Below are 23007 nucleotides of genomic sequence, written 5' to 3'. Positions count from 1 at the left end.
GAATGCCCTAGTTACAAAAGGTCATCCTAATCCTATGGCTGATCTTTCTGTTGCTGTGTTAACTGAGCATTTTGCTGTCTCTCATTCAAACTTTCAAAAAGCTTTCTGGAAACTGTGTGTGTGCGCGTTTGTGTGCGTGTGGCCATTCTGCCTTTGCTCCCTTTTCATACATCTCGCTGAGAAGAGCTGAATGTATTTTCAGCGTAATTTCTGCATTCATCAAGCTGGCCGTGCGTTCTGCCACGCTCATCTTAATTACCGTCTCTGAGCTGCTGTCACGCAGCTGGAGCCCGGGGCAGGGAACACGCTCCCAAACAGAAACATTAGCTTCATCTTCTCCAGTGGCTAATTAGGTTTCAAAAGCATCCCTCTCCTTCTGAATAAACGAAAACCAGCGGCATACCCAAACAGGGGGCTTGAGGAAGGAGGCAAGAGGAAGGTGTCTTTCCTGGAAGATTTCTCTGCTCGCTGGGCAGCCGTCTCTGAGATCTTCACACGCTGGGAAGAGAGATGATGGGATCTGGTTTATTGTGGCCAGATTCGAGGAAGGTATCCACTGGGATGGGTTAGGAGCCCTGCTTTATAACCGTAACGGGCAAACATGACAGGTTGCTCCACACTTAAGTAAGTATGGGTGGGTATGTATTAGACAGTGGGAGTCTAAAAGCAGCAAAATCTATCTTTCGTTCCGTAAATACAGCATTTTCTCACTCACTTAAGATGGTGTCTGTGCTGCTTGTGAATGCAGATAAGCACGTGTGCAATGGGGACTTTTAAAATCCCAGCATCAATAACCTCATGCTGGTTTAACTTTCGACACCCAAGCGGCACTTCTTGACAAGGCGTGGGCTTTGGGGCCGGTTGGTTGGTTTGATTGTTTTACTTTTTAAGATGCAACAGGTTGAATTTCTTTCCAGATCCTCCTACCTAAGGAACAGAGCAATTGGCTTTTCCATGTCTCTCTACTCCTCTCTAGAATGACAGTACAGTTATATCCTAGAGGTATTTCTGTAGCAGAATTAATATTTCTTAAACACTTGGGAATGTGTAAGGGGAGAAGTGTGTGGTTTGTGCAGGAGCATCCCTAAGTGAGAAGGTTGCTTTACCTCCTTGTGGTCTCAAGCCACATGACCATGTTATTCACCTGTATCACAGAGCAAACACTCAAGGTAAGAGCGGTACAAAGCACGGCCTCAAAACTCACAGCATCACGTTTACATGCCGTGCGGGGTTACCTTTCGCTGTTTGATATTTTTAAACCCAAGCAAGCAGAAAGGTAACTTCCGGACAAGGCACACTGCTGGGAAAGGTCCGGTTCTGGGGGAAGCTGCCTTGCTTCCCCACTGGGAAGAAGTGGGAGCGAGAACTAAAGGCAGCATTGGCTTTTTCCAAAAAAGGGATGGCTGGTCTGACTTTTTTTTTTTTTTTTTTCTCATGCTATACATGTGGCAGTGACAAGCTGCTCACAGACAACCCACTTACTGGGGTAGTTTTCATCAGTCAAGCTAAGGTGCGAGCGGGGGGAGATCGGCGGCTCGTGTCTGAGGCCATTCAAGCAGCGCGGAGCATCAGCTGAAAGCAGACAGGGAAGGAAGCGAGGAGAGCGATGCCTGAACGCACGCTCCTGGCACGGGCTCATAGGGCTGGGACGTGAATTAGTATCGCATAGGGGCCTGTCGCATCACTTCCAAGCTATGTGGTTCCTGGATGACTCTATTAACAAAATGGGAAGAAACCTGGTTATTTTCCCACTTGGCAGGAGCTTGGAGATCACTGTTTCGTTCACTCAGCTTCCCGTGCTCACTGCTCTTCTGGTGGCAGGGTTGTTAAAGAAGTTTCTCAGTAAGAGATTTCAAAATTAATCAGCAAGAGCATGCACTGACTGTTTTTTTTCCCTGCCAGTTTTGCACAGGTTGTGTCACTGACCCTGAGATGTGCTTGCCCTTATAGAAGGCAGAGAGAAAGAACTGGGCCCATTGTGAATTTAAAATAAAATTTCAAGTCTTTTGACAGCAGAAGCAATTTTGCCTAGGGGGACTTTGCAACCCGTGGTGGCTCCACTTTGTATGTGCAACAGTGTAAACAAGAATTTAATTTCCTCCCTGTAGCAGTTGCCAACATCTTCATTTCCCTCACTGTCCTTCAGAAAATTTAGTTTTGCCAGAGAAAGGCAGGAGGGCCGTCTGTGTGCAGAGGAGCCGGGCCGCTGCCAGAGGATGAACGGTGGGATGGCCTTTGCCAACTCCCCGTGAGAAGACTGGGAGGAGAGCGGCAGCGGGAGCCAACCCTGGATGCAATAAACCAGATCATGTTATAGCTCTCTGCGTAACATCAGGCATGGCTTAGCTCAGGCTGGGCAGCCAGCTGACTTTGAGCCCCACGACCATCCTTCCCCGCATACCCTGGATGAGAGCAGCAGCAGCAGCGTTCTCCTGCTGCAGCTGCTCAGCAGCTTCATTTCTGCTTCTCGGTGCAAACGCTGCTCTTGGCCTCACTTACCTGCACCCGGGTGGGCTGTGCGGCTGGGCTAGGGCTGGCTCACCCCTGTCCCGTCCCGTCCCGTCCCGCAAAGCTGGTGCTCTGGTTCCTGCTCCAGGCAGGTATTTCAAGGGGAAAGAAAGCAGCGGGTACCGGGTAATCCTCTCCCCGGAGCTGGTTTTACCCCCCATTTGGCAACCTAGAGACAGCTGCCATGCCAAAACCTGCTCGAGCATCCTCCTGCAAGTGAGCACCACTTGTTTGCTCCCTGGAGCACCTTATGCTCTTGCTTTATTGCGAGTGGGCAGCAGTTTTATCTCGACTTTGTGCCCGTACAGCCTAGGGCTGCATCCAGGGGATTTGGGTTCAATCCCCCGAGTTTTGGCTCTCCAACCCTAGCTTTGAAGTATCTTTGCTGCTTGGTCTGGTGCTGTTGGGAAGAAAGAGAACCTCCCTCTCCGACCAGGTCCCAGTGAATTAGGAAGCGGCAGTGAGGCTCCAGGAACTGGCTGTATCCCAGCTGTGATCAAAAAGCAGGTCCCAGTACCCGCTGCCCCGCTCACTGGAAGGCACGGAGAAGAGCAGGCTCCTTGGTGCTCCTGAGTTGCTTTTTGGCAGCCACAAGCACAGATCTTGCCTTGGTCTTCGCATGCAGGCTCTGCACCTGGTGGCCTCAATAGGAAGCGAGTCCTCTAAGTGTGACGCAAAAACTAACTGGTTTTTTTTTTCCTAAAGTTGCCTTTTTCTACTGTGTTTTTATATTACAAGGGTATCCTGTAATTTTTACCTCCCAACCAGCACAAAAGAAATGAGGGATTAGCACAGAAGTACGCGAGCATCTTTCTTCTTTTCAACAGGAGGAACAAATTGAAGCTGACAGTTCCCTGGAACCAGCGCAATACATGAAGTAGTCACAATAACACATTTTCTCTTCCAGCCCTTCTAAAGCATCAGAAGCTCTCCGGTCTCTGATGCCTCCAGTAAGCTGACCTTGGCTGGCAGAGCCAGCCACCTCATTACTGCTGTCCCACTGCTCACAGCCTGCCCTCCCGGCCCTCAAACAGCCCGATTAGCTGCAGCAGCTAGAGCTTCCCAGGTCAGGCAGCCTGCTGGTAACCCTTCACTGACACCAGATCTGTTTCAAATAATCTCTTCTGCAAGAAACCACTTTTTTTTTTTTTTTTTTTTTTAATTCAAAAAACCCATTTAGCTGCAACACCCAGAGATTTGTCAGACTAGATTTTGTCCTGAAAACATCACTGACAGGAAAACTTCAAGCCATCCATCAACTCCAAAAAGCTCATGGAGTTGCAGCAGAGAAAATCTATCTAGTCGTCATTGAGGTTCTGGTTTTAGCTTGTGCCTTCACGTCTACAAAAGACCAAGCTAGACTGACGCTATTTATTACTATTTAAACTTTTCTATTTGAGCTGACCAAAGGAAGGAACTCAATTACAGCAAAATCTGTTGGAGATAGACAGGCAAATAAGCACCTGCAAATAGCTGCAGGAGGTTCATGTTTCAACAGACGGGGCAAGGTTGAGCACCGCAGCTTCCTTTCTCTTTCCCCAAATTATCGTCCCACTGTCTGAGCAGCCGAAACAGCTTGGTTTCTCCCTCAATGAGGCGTCTTTCTTCTTTGTCAAATTTATCTTGCATCTGCTAGAAGTCTGAGGCAAAACAGAGGTAAAAAATATGGTTTGTAGTGAAGGTACGCCTTGAAGTTGCCTCAGAAGCCTTGGGGACTGGGGCTTGTGCTTGGGATGGAGACGGTGGCTCTGGGCCATGGTGCTGCCTCAGGTGGGACGGTCGATGTAGCTCTGCGTTCAAAGTCCGACAGGCATTTTCTAATTGTGTAACATGGGGGAAAGGGCCTTTTCCATAATTAAGCAACTTGACATCCTCTGTTGGTATTTAATTTAAAAGTGTTTAGTTTTAAAACTTTAATTGTGGCACAGAAGTAGGGACGTATGTTACATCTTTGTGCAATAACATCCCTGCAAGTAGTCTTTGGCCGGGGAGTCTCCCCAGCTGTGGAGACACCTTTTTCTCCACTCATCCCTGCAAGCATCACTGGATTATGGTAGCAACATCTACCCCTGTGCACTTTCCTAACCATACAGGCACGTCTGTGGGTGACGATGCTGTTGAAAAAATGTCACTGCTCAATTAAGTGTATAATGTGTCAAGTCCTGCATGACTGACTGTCCTTTCCTTGTCTCATTCGGTACATCCGCAAAATACCATTTTGTTAGTTCAAAGGAGGACTTGGGTTTTTGCACAGGGATGATTGTGGGATAGGAAGCAATTGGCTGTGAGATGCTCTTTGAACCATGAGGCATTTTCCTGAATTCAGTGTAACTCTCGCAGGCCACATCTGCTTAGATATACACAAAATCTTATTAATAAGAATAGACGTCTGCTAAAGTAAACAGAGATGATGATTGTTTAGTTTATTAGATGTTCAGGTTAATAAAACCAAGAGCTGGAAATGCTCACTAAGTCATCTGTGCTACACAAAGCCAAATCGAAGCCATATTAAAAATGCTAAGACTTCAGCTGAGGCTGGAGAATAATCAGCTTAAAATGCTGCCTGCATATACTAAGGTTTTGCTTTCTTTGAAATCAGAGGGAGATGCTGCCATCATCTCCCCAGATGGCAGCTGGACCACAAAGCCTTGTTTCCGTGCACGCAGGTGCTGGATTGGAAGTGCTTGCAATATATTTGATTTCCATGCCCTACGCTGAAAGCAGAAGCTCCCTGAAGGTTAAATGGCTTTTCATCTGCAGTTATCCAACAAGGGGTTGCTTTTTCCCCGTTCTTTCCTGGCTCTACCCTTAAAAAGAAAATAATCCTCCTTCTCCCTGGTAGAGAACAAGGCACCGCTTGATCCAGCGTAACAGCTCCTATGTGAGCATAAACCAAACGCTGTATGCATGCTTTCTCCAGTATTTCTTGTGGACGTGTCGTGCTGCCACCAGGGGAGGAAGACAATTGCTTCCCTTGGCAAAAGGACAAAACAGTTTTCCATCATCATATAAAACCATTATATCCTCCTTTTCCTAAACCCAGAATGACGGTCCATTACTATTATGTGAATCAGAAAATGCAGAAACCCCAACAGAGAAGGAAAGGAGAAAAGAGTGGGAGGGCAGCGGAGGACAAACTGGGGGGTCATTCCTATAAGCTGTTCATTAGCCTGCGATGGCCCCAGTGGGTTTTTCCTTTCAATGGTAGGCTGTGGAAAAGCAGGGCTGTGCCGAGATGCGTGCAGCCTTAATTTGTGCAATGAAAAGTTACGCAAGATAATTACCTTGTAGTTCAGCGACAATAAACGCTGTCAGATCTGTTTAATCCACGCTTGGTTTATCCGTAATGTCTCTGTATCTAAAAGACTCAGGTGGTAACTAATCCTATAGCATTGCTGGAGCGTTTGACATTTTAAACTCAAGATTTCTTTTTTTAACGTTCGCTACAGATTAAATTTACCAATTTAACCTGGCTAGATCTACTTACCATCTATTTAAGTGTTTCATCAGGTTTGCATTGGCTGTGTCTTTGACAGTAAACTATGGGCGTTGAGGATTGATCTCAGGCAGTAATGGCAACACGCACAGACCAGCCTGTATCTGTGGCAGTAAAATCCCCTCTCCTCCAAAAGAGGGAAGCACATGGAGACTGCTTTGGGAATGGTCCTTGGCCCACACCGCTTCCCAAACCATGCCCAGCTAATTGACCCAAGTCAAAATCATGCCAGCGATTGCTCAGATGGTGTAACCTCCTTTGCCCCAAGGAGCAGAAAGTCCTTGCAGATTCAAGAGGGAACAGCTTCTCTATAGAGTCTTCAAAGTCTTCTGAGAAATTTGACAGCTACTGAAATTAAACATGGTTTCAGAAAGTGGGGGCAAGGAGAGCGGTTCCCCATAAAATTCTAGATATTTTTTCAAGCGGTCCCTTTAAACGCTTGGGTGTCTATAAAGCTGTCCTGCTTTTTGCACTGATGGGCTGCGACTGCTCCATGTAAAACAGCAGCGTGGGGACAAGGAGCTGGGATACCTGTGCCTTCTGGCAGTCCGCACATAGCCGTAACCTTCCTGGTTTTGCTCAGCTGCCCCATTAGTTGCCAGATCTCTTCTCCAGTACCAGCCTCATTAACACAAGCTTTTCCAAGCGGTACTCTTTACCTAGCACAGACTCCCCTTAACCCTTTATCCTGCATCAAATCTCTTTCAGCTGCTTTTCACAGCTCCTTTAATGATCCTAGCTAGAGAAGATGGTGGCGTTAGATGTGCACTGTTGTCTCCTACACCTTTGAGAGTTTTTAAAAGTGAAAAGATTTTAGCTAGAAGAATAATAACCTCTGCCATAACTTTAAATAAAAGTTTTAGAAGTCATATATGTAAGATCTTCTCTAGCACAAGATTCAAGTTTTGAATTTAAATCAACTGAAGCCAAGAGACGAGAGAGTTACATGAGAGCACACAGCCTCTCTTGGTTGCGCATGGACGGCATTCAACCACTTCACGTACTAGAAGAAAGCTTCGGACACATGCTATTGCCAAATATAAATGAAGTAACGCAGGACTTTTATGGCAGTGCTCTTGAAATGGCCACACTTGTGAAGTGTCAAAAAGATTAAATAAATATGTTGCTGCAATATTCGTATCTGGGACAAGAATGTCCAGCTTTAAAGATGTTCTGTCCTAAAACATGTAGCGATGTGTCTTCAACAATATTTTAGTAAGCGATGTGCCATTAAGACACACCTTGAAATAGAAGGATCGTATAAACATGCAAGGCATTTTAAGTCACCCTAATCCCACTATTTAAAGAGGAGCAGCAAAGCCTTTGTATCTCATTAGCGACTGAAAGGATTTGACAGCAATGATGTTTTACTTTCCTTTCAGGGATGAAATGCCTGCCTTATTTGTTTAATTTAGCTCACTCCTGCTTATATTAGAGTGTACCTGGAGTGGATACCCAGTACAGCTACAGTTTGTCTGTCTTGGCCGAAGCAAAACAACTAATCTCTAGAGCAGCCCACTGGTTACCCAAGCCATCCTACATGTGTTTACTTGATGCATTTACTTTCCTGCAGATGCAAAGAGGTAGTAGCCTCAGCTCGCTGTCCTTGCCCGTGCTGCTGCCATCTGCATGAAAGGAGGGTTGTAAACAGCAGAAATACTGGTGCAAAGTAATAAAAGAAAGCAGCATTCTTAAGGATGATTTTATATGAAACACTGCTGGGTCATTGCTCTTCTCTCCTGCCAGTGAGAAGGTTTTCATGTTCATTGCTTACACAGTCTAAGAAAGTGAAGTCACTCTACTGCTTAGACTTGACACACAAATTTAGGTCACTGCTCACAGTCATCATGGATTTTGCCAAGAGACTCCCACTGGAGTTGCATCTATTGCCATCAGGGCTGGCTTACTCCACGTGTTCTCAGATCTTACTCATGGGCTCATCCAAATGTTACTGTTGGTCAGCAAGGGACAAGGGACACCACCAGCACCACTCATGGTTTCCTAGGCCTCCCCTACTGCTGATGCTTGCAAAAGTGCAGAACAGGTTGATCACTTTTTGTGATCTGAGCTGAGAAATTGAAATTCCATCCAACGCGTGTGGAACCCAACAGGGCAGTGTTCAGCGGCATATGCCGAAGGAGGTAGAGAAGGAGCCAGGCTGCTGCTGCTGGACAGAGTAATTCCCACAGCCCGTTTTGCACCCTGCTAGTCTTACTACTTCTCGCAAGATTGCTCCTTGTAGTTTATCTCCTAATATAGGGATAGATAACAGAGCTGCGTGGTCTTCCACGTTTACTCCCGTGTAGCGCTGCCGAAATGACAGCGTGATTCGTTATGTGCGCAGGTCACTCACGCTGAACTGCTGTTACGGATTTGGTGCACGGTGGGTTTAAAGCACGAGATGATCGTTCTCAGTTGATTTTCAGAAATGCTTTTTCTTTAGATTATTTGCTGGCACTTGAACAGCAGGGGGGCTTTGTTTTTAATTAATTCTTTAATTGATATAAAGAATAATCAATGATGAGTAGAATTAGAGTTGACTTCTAATCAAAGATAATTCTGCATACGGGGGTGGGTTTGAAATGAATGAAAGTCAACTCTAATTAGACGGCCAGATTCTGATTCCTCAGCCACGCTCATAGGTACTGCTACAGACCAAATTTTGCTTATCCACGCTAATACCAGCTGAATACGATTGCTCTGTATTCCTAGTGCTGTAAGGGAACGGCATTAGGGAGGGCACCGCGTGGGGTTCGTACGCACGCTCACTCCAGCTGCCAGCGCAAGACAAATGGTGGAACTGAAAAAAATGAGGTCAGCTACCGCGAACCCATCTGTTGTGCGCGGGAGCCATTTAAGATCAAATTTATTTTCCTTGGGTTTATTACAGTGAAATAACTCATTTGCATTTCCCTCTCCTTATGTTTTCGGCACGTGCTATACCAAGGGTAAGGAGCGGTGCTGTAGGTGTTTCTGTGAGGGGAGGTTAAGCAGAGGAAAGGGCACTTTGTGACTCCCTGGCTGGGGAAACGGGGCAGGTACCAAGAGCTCTGGTGGAAGGGTAGCTACAAAAAGGGCAGGAGGAAAACTAATTATGGTACAAGACAGAAGGGTGCTGCTTTTGCCTTAGCCACCGTCAGTCAGTATTTTTGTGCTAGTGAGGCGATGAGAGTTAGAGCCAAAGGCACGTTTTACAGTAAAAATAAAAGATGAAGTTAAAAGTCCCCACCTCGACTTTGACACCTGGACCAGTGTGAAAGACAGCCGATGCTTACTGAATTTATGGAGCTATATTGTGGTGGGATCAAGTATCAGGTCCTATACATTTACAGTCACAGATTCCTTTACCATTTTGCTATTGACCTGGATTGTTAGCTTCCTTCTTATTACTATTATTATTGCTTTTTGGTTTATGTACTTCATCCAATTTGGGTGGGAGGAGCAGAACAAACAGCATGAGCTATTCCAGATGGTAGACAACTTGTGTTTCTGCTTAGGGTGTCTAGTGATGAGCTAGCAAATACTGTAACATTTGAGTTGAAAATGTCCTTACATAAAACATAAAAAATGTTCTTAGGGAAATGAGACCATAAAGTATAAGTCTTGCTATTAGTATCAAGTCTTGGGAAAAATATTATTTGAAACAAAAGCTAAAATTTGGTACGGAAGTACCCAAAGCTAACATTTTCATTTATTAGAAACAGGTAACGGTGCCTTGTCCTCACTCGCAGGGATTTCTGCATGACAAAGTAAAGCTCCCAGCTACAGGCTTAAGTAGAGCTATAAAAGATGCATGACTTACATAAACACTTCTTTGTGCATTGTAAAAACTGAATCCACCCAAACTGAAGGTATTGAAATATGACTAATAAAAGAAGGAATCACTGCAGGCGGCACTGACGCAGATAAAGCCGTCAGTGAAAAGCGAGCATGAGCCTTCAGAGAGATCCTGCTGGATAGTCGATGGTGTGAGAGGCAAGGCTTGGATGTCCATGATGGGGGAAGAGACCCACCTCAGGCTGCCAGCAAGGGCAGCACAAGCTGCAGTGGGTTAAACTAAGATTCTTGTTGCTGCAAGAGATGGGGCATAAGTTTGCCTCCGTGTGCTGGGGCAGGAATACGTGGGTACCAAAGGCTTTGATGCCCACCCAAGCAGGACCTGGCTGCTCCCACCTCTCCCATTTGAAGGAGAGGGAGCCCTCTCTGGTATAGCTCCTTCTCTGTGCAGTACTGCTCTCTGCAGCCATGCTGGTAAGCCCACGTGGCTCTTTTTCTGTACACTAAAATTAACGTTTGAAGCTCACAGATCTGCTGGCCTTTCACCGGCTGATGTAGGCTTGGGAAGTGTGCTTGGCAGTATAGCCATATGCTGCTATTTAGGAATATCTTGGACTTTGATGGAACAAATGCACATGATTTTGTTCTGGCAACCAAGAATAGTTCTTCAGATGGAGCTCACATGTCTGTGCAACTCTGGCAAATGCTACCTCTCACAAGGAAGGAGCAGCCCAATCACTGGGAGCATAAAACGTGCCATGAAAGTCTTAATTCATGTAATACAATGACCAACAGCAGACACCCTTCTACGGGTGCTTCCAGGAGATCCCATCCCATGGAAGTGTTCCTGGCGCATTCAGGAATTATAAGCCTGTGCACTAATGCCTAAGAGTTTTTGTCCTAAAAGTGTAAAAACTTTTGTGACAGAATTAAATTTCTTGTGAAAGTTTTTATAATGCTCCTGAGCGCTCTTACCCATATATTATTGTCAATTTTTTATATTAAAAAAACATCCACAAGAACATCTACATTATCATCCAAGATGCATACCTCTGTGCCTTCTAGGAGTCTAGGGAAAATGGAAACCATAAATTCCAGGTGCTTATTTGGGCTACTGGCCATGCTGGCCTCATATCGCCAGGGCGATTCAATTAAGTCAGAAAGAAGAAGTTGGAAAATGAATATTAAAAAATGACTAGACTTTAAGCTACAAAAGCAAGTGACACCAGCTGAAGGTGTACTGAATGAGCTTAGAATTGAACTGAGCTTGAGTAAGTTTAGAATTGAATTGTGCTTTTTGGGTTTATAAGTGCAAAGCAGAAAGAATTGGCTGGCTGGGAGGAGGACGTGACTTCTCATGTATCATCAGTTTCTTCCATTATTGGATTTATTCTTTTGGAGATGCATGCTCCTAAATGGATCTTATTGCAATAAAAAGGTTTTATCTTTGTAAGCTGGCCAGCTAGTCTGATAAGCAGAACATAGACCTTGCCATAGACGAGAGATGAACATATTCTTTTCTTTCATTATTCAAGAAGATACTAGTTCATTTGTTAGACATACCCCAGGGTTTGCAGGTAAGAAATGTTCCTAGCATGCAAAACAGAATCAGTTGACTTCTGTAGCCATCCATTCGCATCAGTTCAGTGGACCCTCTCAGCTTACCTTAACCTGAATAATTATAACCAATTTTTAGCGGACAGCCTGCAAACCACAGATCAGCAGAAGGAACAACATACAAACCATCTCACTATAAGGATTGCAGCTCCTCAGATTCAGAATGGACCTTGAAACATGTGTCACACAAAAAAATAATATAGGAACAAAGGATTATCAAGGGTCCCTTCAGTCCTACCCCCCATTCCCATTTAATCAAGGGTTACACATAATCCCAAAGTGTCCTTGAAGCCTCTATTCCATGAACCCGCAGCTGCAGACAGCTCCCTAACACCCTACAGCAAACCCTAGGCCCAGAGCCATAACCGTAGCTGCTACAAGGAGAGAACAGGAGGAATCAGGGGCACCATCACTACTAGTACATTTATTGCAGCTTTACATGGTTGCTAGCACGTGTATAGCAAAACCAACTTCTCCTCATAATGTGGTGAACAAAAAATATTGGTCATGGGGAAAAAGCAAACAAAAAGGGACCGTGCAAAAGTCAGTCTAGATTTAGCAAATGTGTTTCTGACTGAATTTCCCCTCTCTTAGCTTGGATTGAAGTCCACACTGTTTATGAAATATTGCAGCATTATGGGAGGTGGAGGTCCCTGGTGAGGGTGATGAAGAGAGGGCAGCCCTGGGGAAGTGGTGGGCTCAACGGTCCCTTCCCCTCTCATTAGCTCAGGCTCAGCTGTTTCCCTGTTTTCAGACTGAAAGGAGAGCTGGGAGAAGGGACTTTTATTTCCCTGGGGACAGAGACATCGTCAATTATCTGCCAGTCCCTGCTGCAAGCTGTCAGTGAATAGGGCAGAGAAAGAGTACTGATGGGATTTCACCTTATCCCTTGATTCTGCTGATGGGCTCATCATTCAACTGCCATGCACTTAGCACGGGCAATACTAATTATATTACTTATGCTCCTACACAGCGTGTGCTTATATTATTAGCATTAAGCAGACTGGTGAATTTTTAAAATGAAACATCAGTGGTTCATTAGCTATATAGATTTAAAAATGGAAGCGTACTCATTGCATCCACTGCTGAGGTGGATCTCTTGAAGCTGAAAAGCATTTAATACCATTTTAGATGTGCGATATGCTTTATATTGAGAGCAAAATGCATACTGTATCTAGAAGACAGTAGCATTGTATTAGGTAACTACTAAATGCAGACTTAGAAACTTAGTCACTGCATTGGAGTAGCACCAAAATCCCCTTAGTAGTGTTCATCTGTAGGGATACTGGTCAGGCAACAAGAGATCTGGGTAAGTAAGTCCCTGTGGCCTGAGCCTTATTGAAATTATACTGGTGACTACATCTATGCGTATAATCAGAATACAACTGTATTATTAAATTCAGAGGTAGATTTATTTAGTCGATAGCACAGAGGCCTGTGAATGGTTTAAAAGACAGGAAAATAAATCGCCCTCTACAAAGTATATTACAACAAAATGTGACAAATACTCATCACTCAAAGTGTGTTTCCTAGATGTAGATATCATAAATACTCCATTGATGTGGTGCCCGTATGGGGCCACTGTCTGTGAATCTGGGCTACGGGGCTGCTGCTGCTAGGCAGAGTCAGTACGATTTTGAGAGGTCAGTTGGAAGTATCATCTGAGATGTCAGCAATGTAATTTTAAATCTTAAGAACAGAGTGTGTTTGTACAACGGAGTCAAGCTCTAACCTAACAAACTGAAAAGTAACTGAACAGAACTGGGAGATTTCATCAGTTCTGATTCTGTTACCTCCTTTTATCACAGTTTTCTTCTGTACAGAAATGAAACATACATTAATCACCAAGATTACATATAATATATATAGAGAGAGCACAAGCCTATCTGACCTCTGAGTTCTGACCATTTTATGCAAAAGCAAAGCAAAAGTAGCTCCAGGCAGGTCTTCAATTTGCGTTTCAATTGCACTTCTTCCACATTTCCTTCTGGTATCTTGAGGAAAGTCATAGCTACTAAAGCATTACAAAGCCATCTGAGTGCTTGAGCAAAATAAATAAGTAAATCCTTTTTCCAAAAATTACTATTTTTTTAAGTTTCCCCAAAGCAAAAGAAAACCTAAGCACTTCCGCTATGTGTGCACATGGTCATAAAGATTTTGTTTGAAGCAAAACCCATTCATCTTTCATTCACGTTAATACAGAAGATATTCGTTGTGTGGCAGTTGTTAGCATTTTGACAAGAGTTTTGAATCTAAAGTAATTATGTTTTTATAGCCAATGTGGTCATGACAACAACAACAACAACAACTTCAAGTTTGTTTTTATTCCTCTTGTGTTTTGAGGAATGGCTGATGTTTATGCAGTTAAATCTCCTCTGACTGTCAGTATTATTTAGCTTCTGCCCTCATAGGTCTCCACATGCTGTTGGTGGGGGTGTTAATCAGGGCAAGTGCTGAACACTTGCAAGGCATTTTCTGCTCCTTGGCACTCTGGACCCAACTTCTAATGCAAATCCTTGTATGCAAATGGGAGCATACAGCACGCAGCGTAACCGTCTTAAGGTTATTTGCAAAACCAAAGGGAACTTGCTGCATGGCCCCCCAGAGTACTGTGATCGGGTGGTTTCCACTTTGTCTCTTGGGAGCTGGTTCTCAGTGGGGTTTGAAGTGTTAGACGGCAGCTGGCATGGGTAGATGCTGTACCGTCTACTGGGATGCGGGGTTTGACCCTGGAAGCTGCAAAGTGGCTTCTGCCAAGAGCTGGGTATTGGCAAGCCTGAGCAGAGCTCAGCCCTGCAGAGGTGTGCTGAGAGCCTTGGGGAGCTAGGGGTGAGTGTAGGGCCAAATTTGGGCTCTCATTGACTGAAGACTCGAGTATCTCCGGCTGTGGCTGGAGCATGTTTATCCCTGTGCGAGTTAGCCGAAGCGCATCCTCACTGCGGTTTCTCCTGAGCCTGCAAGGAGCAGATGCTCCCGAACCCCTCCTGCTCCCACCCTCTCCCTTTCCCCCATCTCTGCTGGCCATGGGTTTCTGCCCAGCGTGGGTGCTCATGGCCCTGGTCTGCCCAAGAACAACTGCGTCCCAAGGGTTTATCCTTGATGTGGTTAAACTGGCTCAGCCCTGAGCTGGCCACGCTGCGTCCAGGCTCAGCTGGGGACATGAATGGTAGGGCACTGTTATCTGCTGGCCACAGTGGAGGAGAAAACTGGCCTTAATTGCAGCCCAGGTGGTATCTCTGAGGGCTGTCCAGTCACAGGGGGCAGCCCTCCTTCCAAAACAGAAAGATGTACACTGTTTTGGTTCTGCAATAGAGAAAACTTCACGTTACCAGTAGTGCTGGGACTGGAAGAAGTATTTCTGGCAGAGCTCTTGCAGAAATATTCCTGACAAAGCAGCTCCTCAGGCAATGCAGTCCTCTCCATGGAGAAGCAATAGCTCGCCATGACATCTACTGCTACCTCAGAGTATTTGCCCAGCTTAGCACTACAAATTAAATATAACTGGACGGCGCACAACGTTGCCCCACGTATTTGCTTTCTCCAGTGAGTGTTTGCTGTGCCGGCACCATGTAGCTCTGGTGCTTATCTTTAATAAATATGTTTGGTTGCTAAGGCTTACATTGCAAATCTGTGGCCTTCACAACTGGCTGCTTTTTTGGGCACTCGTGATCATTCCTCATCTGTGGGGATGAGAGGGTGGTTTAGACTCGCTGTCACCCCCTCAGCCCCGTAGGTCACGGTTTCACAGAGCATCAGCTCCATCGCCTGCAGGCAGCTCCAGTCCCTGCCACGCCGTCCTGCCTTGGTACCAAACTCACCCCTCAGCCCAGCTGTTTGAGTGAAATGAACGGGGGGCATGGGGCATGCCGGGTCCAGCTTTTAAAATAAATGGGGAAAAAAGTATTAAAAAAAATCCCTTTTTCATTTTTTGTCAGGTTATTTTTAAGCTGGCCTAGTTTCTCAATCCGCTTCGCAGCACGGCGGCGTTAGCAGCCGTGCTGGCATCCCGGGAGGGAAGGAGGCGGTGAGAGGACAGGTCCTGCGGGGCGGGGGACCCGGTCCCTGGCAGCATCCGCTGACCAGTGCCCTCTTCTCCAGCATCCCCCTTCCCCTCCCGCTCCCTGCCCTGCTGTCTGGTCTCAGCTGGCCGTGATACTCAGGTGGCTCGGTGAGGCCATTCACCTCGCCAGAGGAGCACAAAACCAAGGCCGCGGAAAAATCTGCTTTGTTGTCTGCCGAGGGCAGCAAGTGCTGGGGTCGAGACAAGGAAAACAGCTGATCAAAGAAGAAAGGAAGAAAGAAGCGTCCCCCTTTCCGCTCGTGGCAGCAGCAAGCTGATGGAGCTGTTGTGAACCACGGCACTTGTTTGCTATTTCTTTGTGGGTGGGTTGAAATCATCTTAGTTGGGTGCAGATGCCGAGCTGAGCATTGAAAATGAGCACACAGGCAGAGCAAGGGCTTCTTCCCGGGGTGCTGAGGCGACCCCTGGACACATGAAATGCACAGCATATGGTGCCTGGAGCTTGTTTACTCGTCTCTTGTCATGGTGGGGAGCATCCCTCTCTCATCACGGCATGCCGTGGCTGCGCGTACACCCACCACATCTCCTTCTCAGCAGCCAGGTGGGAACAACGAGCAAGGATCAAAGGGGAGCTGCAGGACTTGATTCATGCTGAATGAACCCTCTTTTTTTTATTTTATTATACGTAATAACACTTTGCGGTCATGGTGAGTGCCCCCTAAGAGCTCTGCACACTCCCAAAATAATCTCCAGGACACCCTGATGTAGCAGATGGGGACACCAGGGCTGGGGGAGAAGCATGCCAGGCATGGCAGAAATCAGGGATGGCATTGGGATTATCATGCTGAAGCATCTGGTTTCTAGTCCCACATTCAGACCCTCTGTGCCTCTGGCACATTTTCAGTAGACCCTGGGCCATAAGTCAGAAGTGAAAATAGGGCCATTTTATTTTTGAGGCGGGACAATTTGGCAACACAAACAGATTCATGCGCTGGCTTGCGGCCCCTCATGGGGTTCAGTTGCCCCTTACCATGACTGACGGACACCAGGCAGTCCCTGCCTCACTGCCTGTCTCGTACCCTCCATCATCACTGACCTGCTTTCTGTTGTTTTTCAGGAATATCTTACAGGCTCCCCGAAATCATGTCAATAGGATCACATTCATTCTCTCCAGGAGGTCCTAATGGGATTATTAGAAGCCAGTCCTTTGCTGGCTTCAGCGGGCTTCAGGAGAGACGCTCCAGGCAAGTGCTGTGCTCTCTAAGGGGAATTTCCAAATCAGGCCCTAAGGGAGCCCTGGGCTTTAGGGGGTGAAGGTGGAAAAGAGGCGAGAGAGGACTGCCTTTTCTCTGACTTGTCAAAGAAAGCCTTCTGGGCTAAAATCTCTCTACGTATTGTTTGTATAACTAAGCTGTTACCCTCTGCCTTAGCTACCAAGTGCCTGTTTGCCTCTCCCCCATTAATGCAGGGCTTCCTCACATGCTTCAGAGCTGTGAGAGAATTTCAGAGAATCATTTTAATTTACTAACTTATGCAGTGATCTTTTCAACATGTGAAATGTGCAGGAACATGATACACTTCCCACCGCCCCCATTTTAAGACCGTTGCTACCTAAAAGACAGTTTTCTCATTGCCACGCTGCTATGAATTCAAAACAACTCTGTTTCCCTTGCAGGGCTGCCTTCATGTCCTGCTGGAGATAGGGCAGAGCTCGGCTGCAGAGCCTTTCCTTGCACAGCCCTTTAGCTAGACAGGACTGAGGGCTTTGAGTCATGCACTTGCCAAGTCATACAGTCCCTGATGCCCCCAGAGGCTACTTTACAATTAATTTTAACTTGTGTAAAGTCTCCGAGTGCCAGACCACCAGTTGGCAATCGAGGAGGAACGGCAGGCAAAGGGTCGCCTTCCGTCATCAGCTCAAGTCAGTGATGGTTGTGAGATGCTGACCTACCCCCAGCAGAGCCACCAAAAAGAGGCACCTATATGCGGCACAACCATCCTCCCTTTGCCATACAGAGCTACCTATGGTCCCTGCTCAAGACCAGCGGCGTGATGCTGTCCTCCAGACATGCTCTTAACCGAGCCCCAGTCTTCCTTAGGAACCCCCAGGCTTTACGCCTGAGATTATCTGGGCTCCCCTTTGTTTTTAGCACCTGGATGTGGCTCAGCCCTTTTATGGCTGTGGCTGAGCAACGTGAGGCAGGGCAGGCATGGTATAAGACAGAGAAACGTCTGATGAACCTCGGACTCAGCCCGGTGTTTCCAGACCAGCATTCGTATCTCGGCAAGGCAGCTGGCACATCAAAAGCTGACAGCGCATGTCCCAGGCTGCTCAGACCTCTTAACCTGTAAACAAACGCAGTCCTTTAACTGACAGGCACAGAAGCAGATTCGTTTCTGCTAGCAAAGATAATATCAGAAGATTTCTTCAAGCTATGCTCCTTTGAGATCATTGTGATTTATAGGGCTTTCCTCCTCTTTAATGTTCATTTTGCAGGTGTAACTCCTTTATTGAAAATTCCTCTGCCCTCAAGAAGCCCCAAGCAAAGGTGAAGAAAACGCATAATTTGGGCCATAAGAACAGCACCACGCCCAAAGAGCCCCAGCCTAAAAGGATGGAAGAGGTTTACCGAGCCCTGAAGAGTGGCCTGGAGTAAGAGCCTTTATCCTGCTTGCTGATTGAAGCTTTCTGTGACATTTTAGAGCCTAGAGAAACATCTCACAGGAACAGGGATCCTTATTGATTGGAGAGGAAAATATACCTCTTGGAGCCTGGATTGTAAGACCTAGGATCTGAAATATTTGTACGGGAAACGGGGCAGAATCTCATTTCCATTCAGATTCCTAGGAAAGCTCCCAAAGTCTGGGATTTCAACATTAGATTTTTTTTTTCCCCTCTGAATTTCCTAGTGTTCTGTCAGAGGCTTGTATCGCCCTTAAGATAACGTCCCAGACGATAATGGGGCTTTTACCAGCCAGATACAGGAGCAGCGATTGGAAGGCACCAGCCCACAAACTAAGCAGCAGATTAGCTTCCTTGAAATTGGTTGTTCAGTGTAAGGAGAACACCGAGCTGTTATACACAGCTAAATAAGTGGTTCCTATTTATTCCCCCAAAGGCAGCAGGGAGCTGCTTTTAGGACAGATCAATGTAAATGACTGTTTGTCTGAAAACGGATCCAATGAGGAAAGCCATTTGTTGTCCAGATTTTCTTTTAGGGTGGTCAGCAGCCAGCTCGGTATGTGCTACTGAGCTCATGCATCCCTTCTCTGGTTTGTGTTTACAGCGAGTATCTGGAAGTTCACCAGACAGAGCTGGATAAGTTGACTGCTCAGTTAAAAGACATGAAAAGAAACTCACGCCTGGTACGTGTCACGCTTTATCATCGTGCAGATGCACAGTAACCTTCTCGAGGTGCAGGGGCAGCCACGGGGTGGGAGCGGGATGCAGGGAATTGGCATAGATGCTCTTCTTCCCTTCCAGCCCTGGTCTTGTTTGTGATTTCTATTGACTGACACACATTACTTTCTCGTGGTGCTGTTATGTTGCAAAATTAATCACAGTTTTATCTTCTCTGTTGCAGGGAGTCCTGTATGATTTAGATAAGGTACGTTACCTCCTTTTGACACTGGTTTTGCAAGGAAGCGTTAGTATCCGTACGGTGTACGTAGCTGGCATGGGAAACCTCTCTCAGCCGGATCTACACCCAGGCCAACACCATCGAGGGAGAAGTTACCCGACAATTTGCACTTACAAAGGAAGAAGTCCCGCTCCCCTCCTCTTCCCAGGGGCTCTGGTATTGCCCAGCGCCTCCGCCAGCCAGCTGTGCTCACTAACCCAGCATCAGACGTACCCCATCAGCCCTTCTGCAGCGGCTGTCGAGTTAACCTGGCTCTGGGACAGGCACAGGGAAGGAGGCAGAACCCTGCCAGGGGTGGAGGGAGGCGGAGGAGCGAGACCTCCTATTTCTGTTAGCTGCCAGCCGGTGAATCCATCGCCTTGTGCGACTTTGCCCTGCCAGCTCCAGGCGGGTGGCAGGCTGGCAGGGGCATGCCGGGGGTGGCTGTGGGAGCCAGGTCAAACCCCAGCTCATCCCTGCTCCTGCTGGTTCTGGGGAAGAAAAAACTGAAAATATTTTCCCCTGCAGGAAAATTTGGGTGAAAGAAAAGGAAAGCTTTCAAAAACGTTTCCTGAACAAGTCTGGCTTTTTTTCAGTCAAAATGCCAAGCTTGGTTTTGCTTTCAAAAACAGTTTGCTGAGGAAGAGGATGGATTTTGAAATGCAAAACCCCATCAATTTTAATAGGGGTTTTCAGAGTACTGAGAGTACTATATTTTGAACTAAAAAAGCTCAGACCCTTTTTTTTTTCTGAAGAATTCAAAAAACTAGGGAAATCCCATCAAAGTAAAACCTTTTTTTGTTCAAAAATACATTAGGTACAGAAGTCAGCAAGCTCCATTGTCAGCAGCAGATTAATGGTAGTAAGGTGGGAGAGCTAACTCCAGATTCATGGGCAACAAAACCCTGCATGTTTTAAGGAGGAGGTTCTCAGCCTCATGGGGACCTGAAGACCCGAGCAGAGCTAGCGTGGTGATGACTTACTGATTTATTTCAATCTGCCTCACCCTCTGCCTCTTGCTTTCCTTCAGCAAATCAAAGCGGTTGAAAGATACATGAGAAGGCTGGAGTTCCACATTAGCAAGGTAATGAGTGCTCCTATCATCTTTCTTCTGCATCTGCTCCTATGTTATTAGGAAAACAAACCCTTGGCCTCCTGCTACCCCTCCGCTCTGGGGAGGCCGCCTTGATGAAGCCTCTCCCAGATTCAGTATTTTTACTGCGATGGGCTGGTGTTGGAGCCAAAGAAAGGGTTTCCATGTGTTTTGTAGCCCCTGAGGTCCAGCTGTGCCACAAGACACTCCCGCCTGGCTTTTAGGTACAGAGAGAACACAGGGTCAGGCGCTTGCTGGGAAACATCTATCTCATTGCATGCTTATTGTTAAACCATAGGTAGAGGGAGAGTTGCATCTGAAAGTAATTTAATTCAGCAGTTGTCTCTGCTGTATGCAGCAGCTAGATTGGATCTGTTCCTGGATTTCACTGCTAACGCTTCTGCTGCGCAGTTTGGGGCCCACATCCACTTGATTACATTGGTGAGAATAGTCAGTAGAGGTACTTGTGATTTATACTAATACATTTTAGAGCTGGACAAAATCCATGGCATGTATTCTCTTACTTATAAACATATCTGCTAGCGATTAGTTGCTTTTCTGAGCCTCACAAAAGAATGAATTATTTTTGATGGATGAAATGTCTTTTGAGTGTCATTTGAAAAGCGTTCACACAGCTTGAACTGCTCCAATTATGACAACCCATCCAAACCTTTTAATTTCAGTCTTCTCTTACTCTTGGAGCTGAAAAAAAATATATAAATCATTGGGCGATAGACTGAAATTTGTTCCCCAAACGACCTCCTCTCTTGCTGGCAACATGAATGGCAAAATTAGTGCTTAAAGAACATTTCCATTCAAGTCCTTCCCACTCCATCCTGCTCAGAGCTAATGGTTTCAGGGCTTATAATAGGACTGAAAAGCACTGAACACAAGAGGTAATGCTGGTCAGTATTACTCAAGCTTGCAGAGTACATTAGTTCATTTTCCGTAACCCACAGCAACAGAGACAAAAGGAACCGAGCTGTGCTGCATTAAAAGGTACGGGCTTGGGCAGGTAAAGAAACATCTTTGTTTCCAGTGATAGAGAAGGTCTTTTTCAGCTGTACCAAATCAGGGCTGTAGTGATGCCTTCTGCCGTCTACCCGCCGGTGCTCTGTAGAGGAAGCAGAGCGAGGAAAATAGGATGCGCAGCAGCAGACCCCAGGTATTTAGGGGGGCAGATGAGTGTGCCCTAGCCGCGCTCGCATGGGCAGGGGCAGGACATCAACCCTGGGCTAACACTCCACCCGGTTGGCAGAAGTAAATACCAAGTGAGAGCTATTTATAGTAGCTGTCTTTAGCTTGCTGACTTGCAAGAGAAATAGGAGTGGATATGACTCCAAGAAGCTTTTTTTGTAACTTTGAAATGGCAAAATGCTACCTGTGCCTCCATTACCCTTTGCTGAACTCTTTCACTTTGCAAAGCAGTCCCTGTTTTGGTTAGGGATCCCTCAAGTCAGAGGCTTCGGCCACTGGGTATCCAAGCTGGCCTTGTAAAAGTCAACCTAACACTTTGAAGCTGTCAGGAAGAACAGTCCAGCTCCAGGCAAATAAGCAACAACAAGCATTTTGTTAGAGGTTAAGCAGGCTTGGAAAATGGGATTTGGAACACGCCTGGATTGTCACATCAGGCTCATCTCTAATGCAGCAACACGAAGTTGTAGATTGAGGAAGCCAAGGCGCTGGAAGCTTTCACAGAGAGAAACTCTGCTGTGAAAATCCACTACTGAGCAACAAGCACCATGGGGCACAGGGTGATGGCTTGATGTCAGAGATAAAAAAGGAAAAAAGTTATTCTAGGTAAAAAACAAATATCGTCCTATCTTAGCAAGGACTTTAGAAGCAGAAAGAAGAGACAGCTTCCTCTATTCCTTTCCTTCTCCTCACCCTGATAAAGTCAGATTAGAAAACCTACATCTCCTGTATCTGGCAGACTAAGTTTATGTAAATATATACCACTATATATAGCTGGTATATATACATAAATATACGCACCAGCTATACCACTGTAGACTCCCACCAAACAGCTCAGATGGAGTAAATGTATGCATTCAGTGCGGGGATCAGAGGGAAAAGGGAAACCAAAGCATGAGACACACGTAAACCCATTGCACTCTGAAGCTAGATCTGGGTGAGACTTTAAACTGTGTGTGAGTAGGTTTTGCAAAATTGCCAGAGTGCTTATGAAATGTTGGGTGCCTGAGTCGTGCCGAAGGACTTTAAGAAGATGACTAGGAAATTACGTGAACGCCTGTGGAGCTGGAGTTCAAAACTTTCTTAATTTGACATCAGCTTTTTCTAAGTCCTTTACTTGTGCTGATTCTGACTATGACTCCCAGTTTCTGGAGGACGGGCAGTGAGAATTAAAAAAAATCACTCCCTGCTTCCAATATTACCTATTAGTCAAATATTGCAACAGCCTCAATCCACAATTGGCATTAGCCATACAGGAGATATTGCTGGCCCTGTTAAATGTGCCATTTATGGCCAGTCCCCTTTGGCAGTGTGGATGTTGCAGTTGCCTTTGAAAGAGCTCTTCCACACCGATGTATTTGAGAAGCTTGCTGCATGCCTGCCCTACCGCTATGATTGTACGTAGCCCAGATAGGGGGGAAAGGGAGTAGCAATGGTTAAAAACATGCAGGGCAGGCAGGTGAATTGCTGGCGGCATCTGGTGTTGCTGTCATGAGATTTTTACAGTGCAAGTTATTTTTAGCTTGTGTTTCTTTTTCATAGACTGTAACAGTATCGCAGCTTCATTTGCTCATCCCTTCCAATGGATCTAACAGTTTGGCTTAGTTTTCTTGTAAAGCAAATGACTTCATTGTTTGTTAGTTTTATTTCGTTGGGTTTTCTCAGGTTTTTTTCAATGCAC

The 23007-nt window shown here is 46.0% G+C and overlaps 1 protein-coding gene across 2 annotated transcripts in view; it reads left to right on the top strand.

Annotated features, from left to right (window-relative positions):
* RIPOR2 (RHO family interacting cell polarization regulator 2) overlaps window positions 1-23007 on the top strand; it is a 70664-nt gene that overhangs the window by 17717 nt on the left and 29940 nt on the right. For both annotated transcript variants that reach the window (XM_082322116.1, XM_082322115.1), the window contains exons 2-6: window positions 16537-16663; window positions 17917-18072; window positions 18707-18785; window positions 19004-19027; window positions 20070-20123. In XM_082322116.1, the coding sequence (XP_082178242.1) occupies window positions 16537-16663; window positions 17917-18072; window positions 18707-18785; window positions 19004-19027; window positions 20070-20123 (440 nt within the window). The remainder of the gene's footprint in view (window positions 1-16536; window positions 16664-17916; window positions 18073-18706; window positions 18786-19003; window positions 19028-20069; window positions 20124-23007) is intronic.

Source organism: Platalea leucorodia (assembly GCF_965183815.1).
Source record: "Platalea leucorodia genome assembly, chromosome: 1".
In the NCBI taxonomy this organism is placed as follows: domain Eukaryota; kingdom Metazoa; phylum Chordata; class Aves; order Pelecaniformes; family Threskiornithidae; genus Platalea; species Platalea leucorodia.
This window is presented reverse-complemented; position numbering and strand designations above follow the sequence as displayed.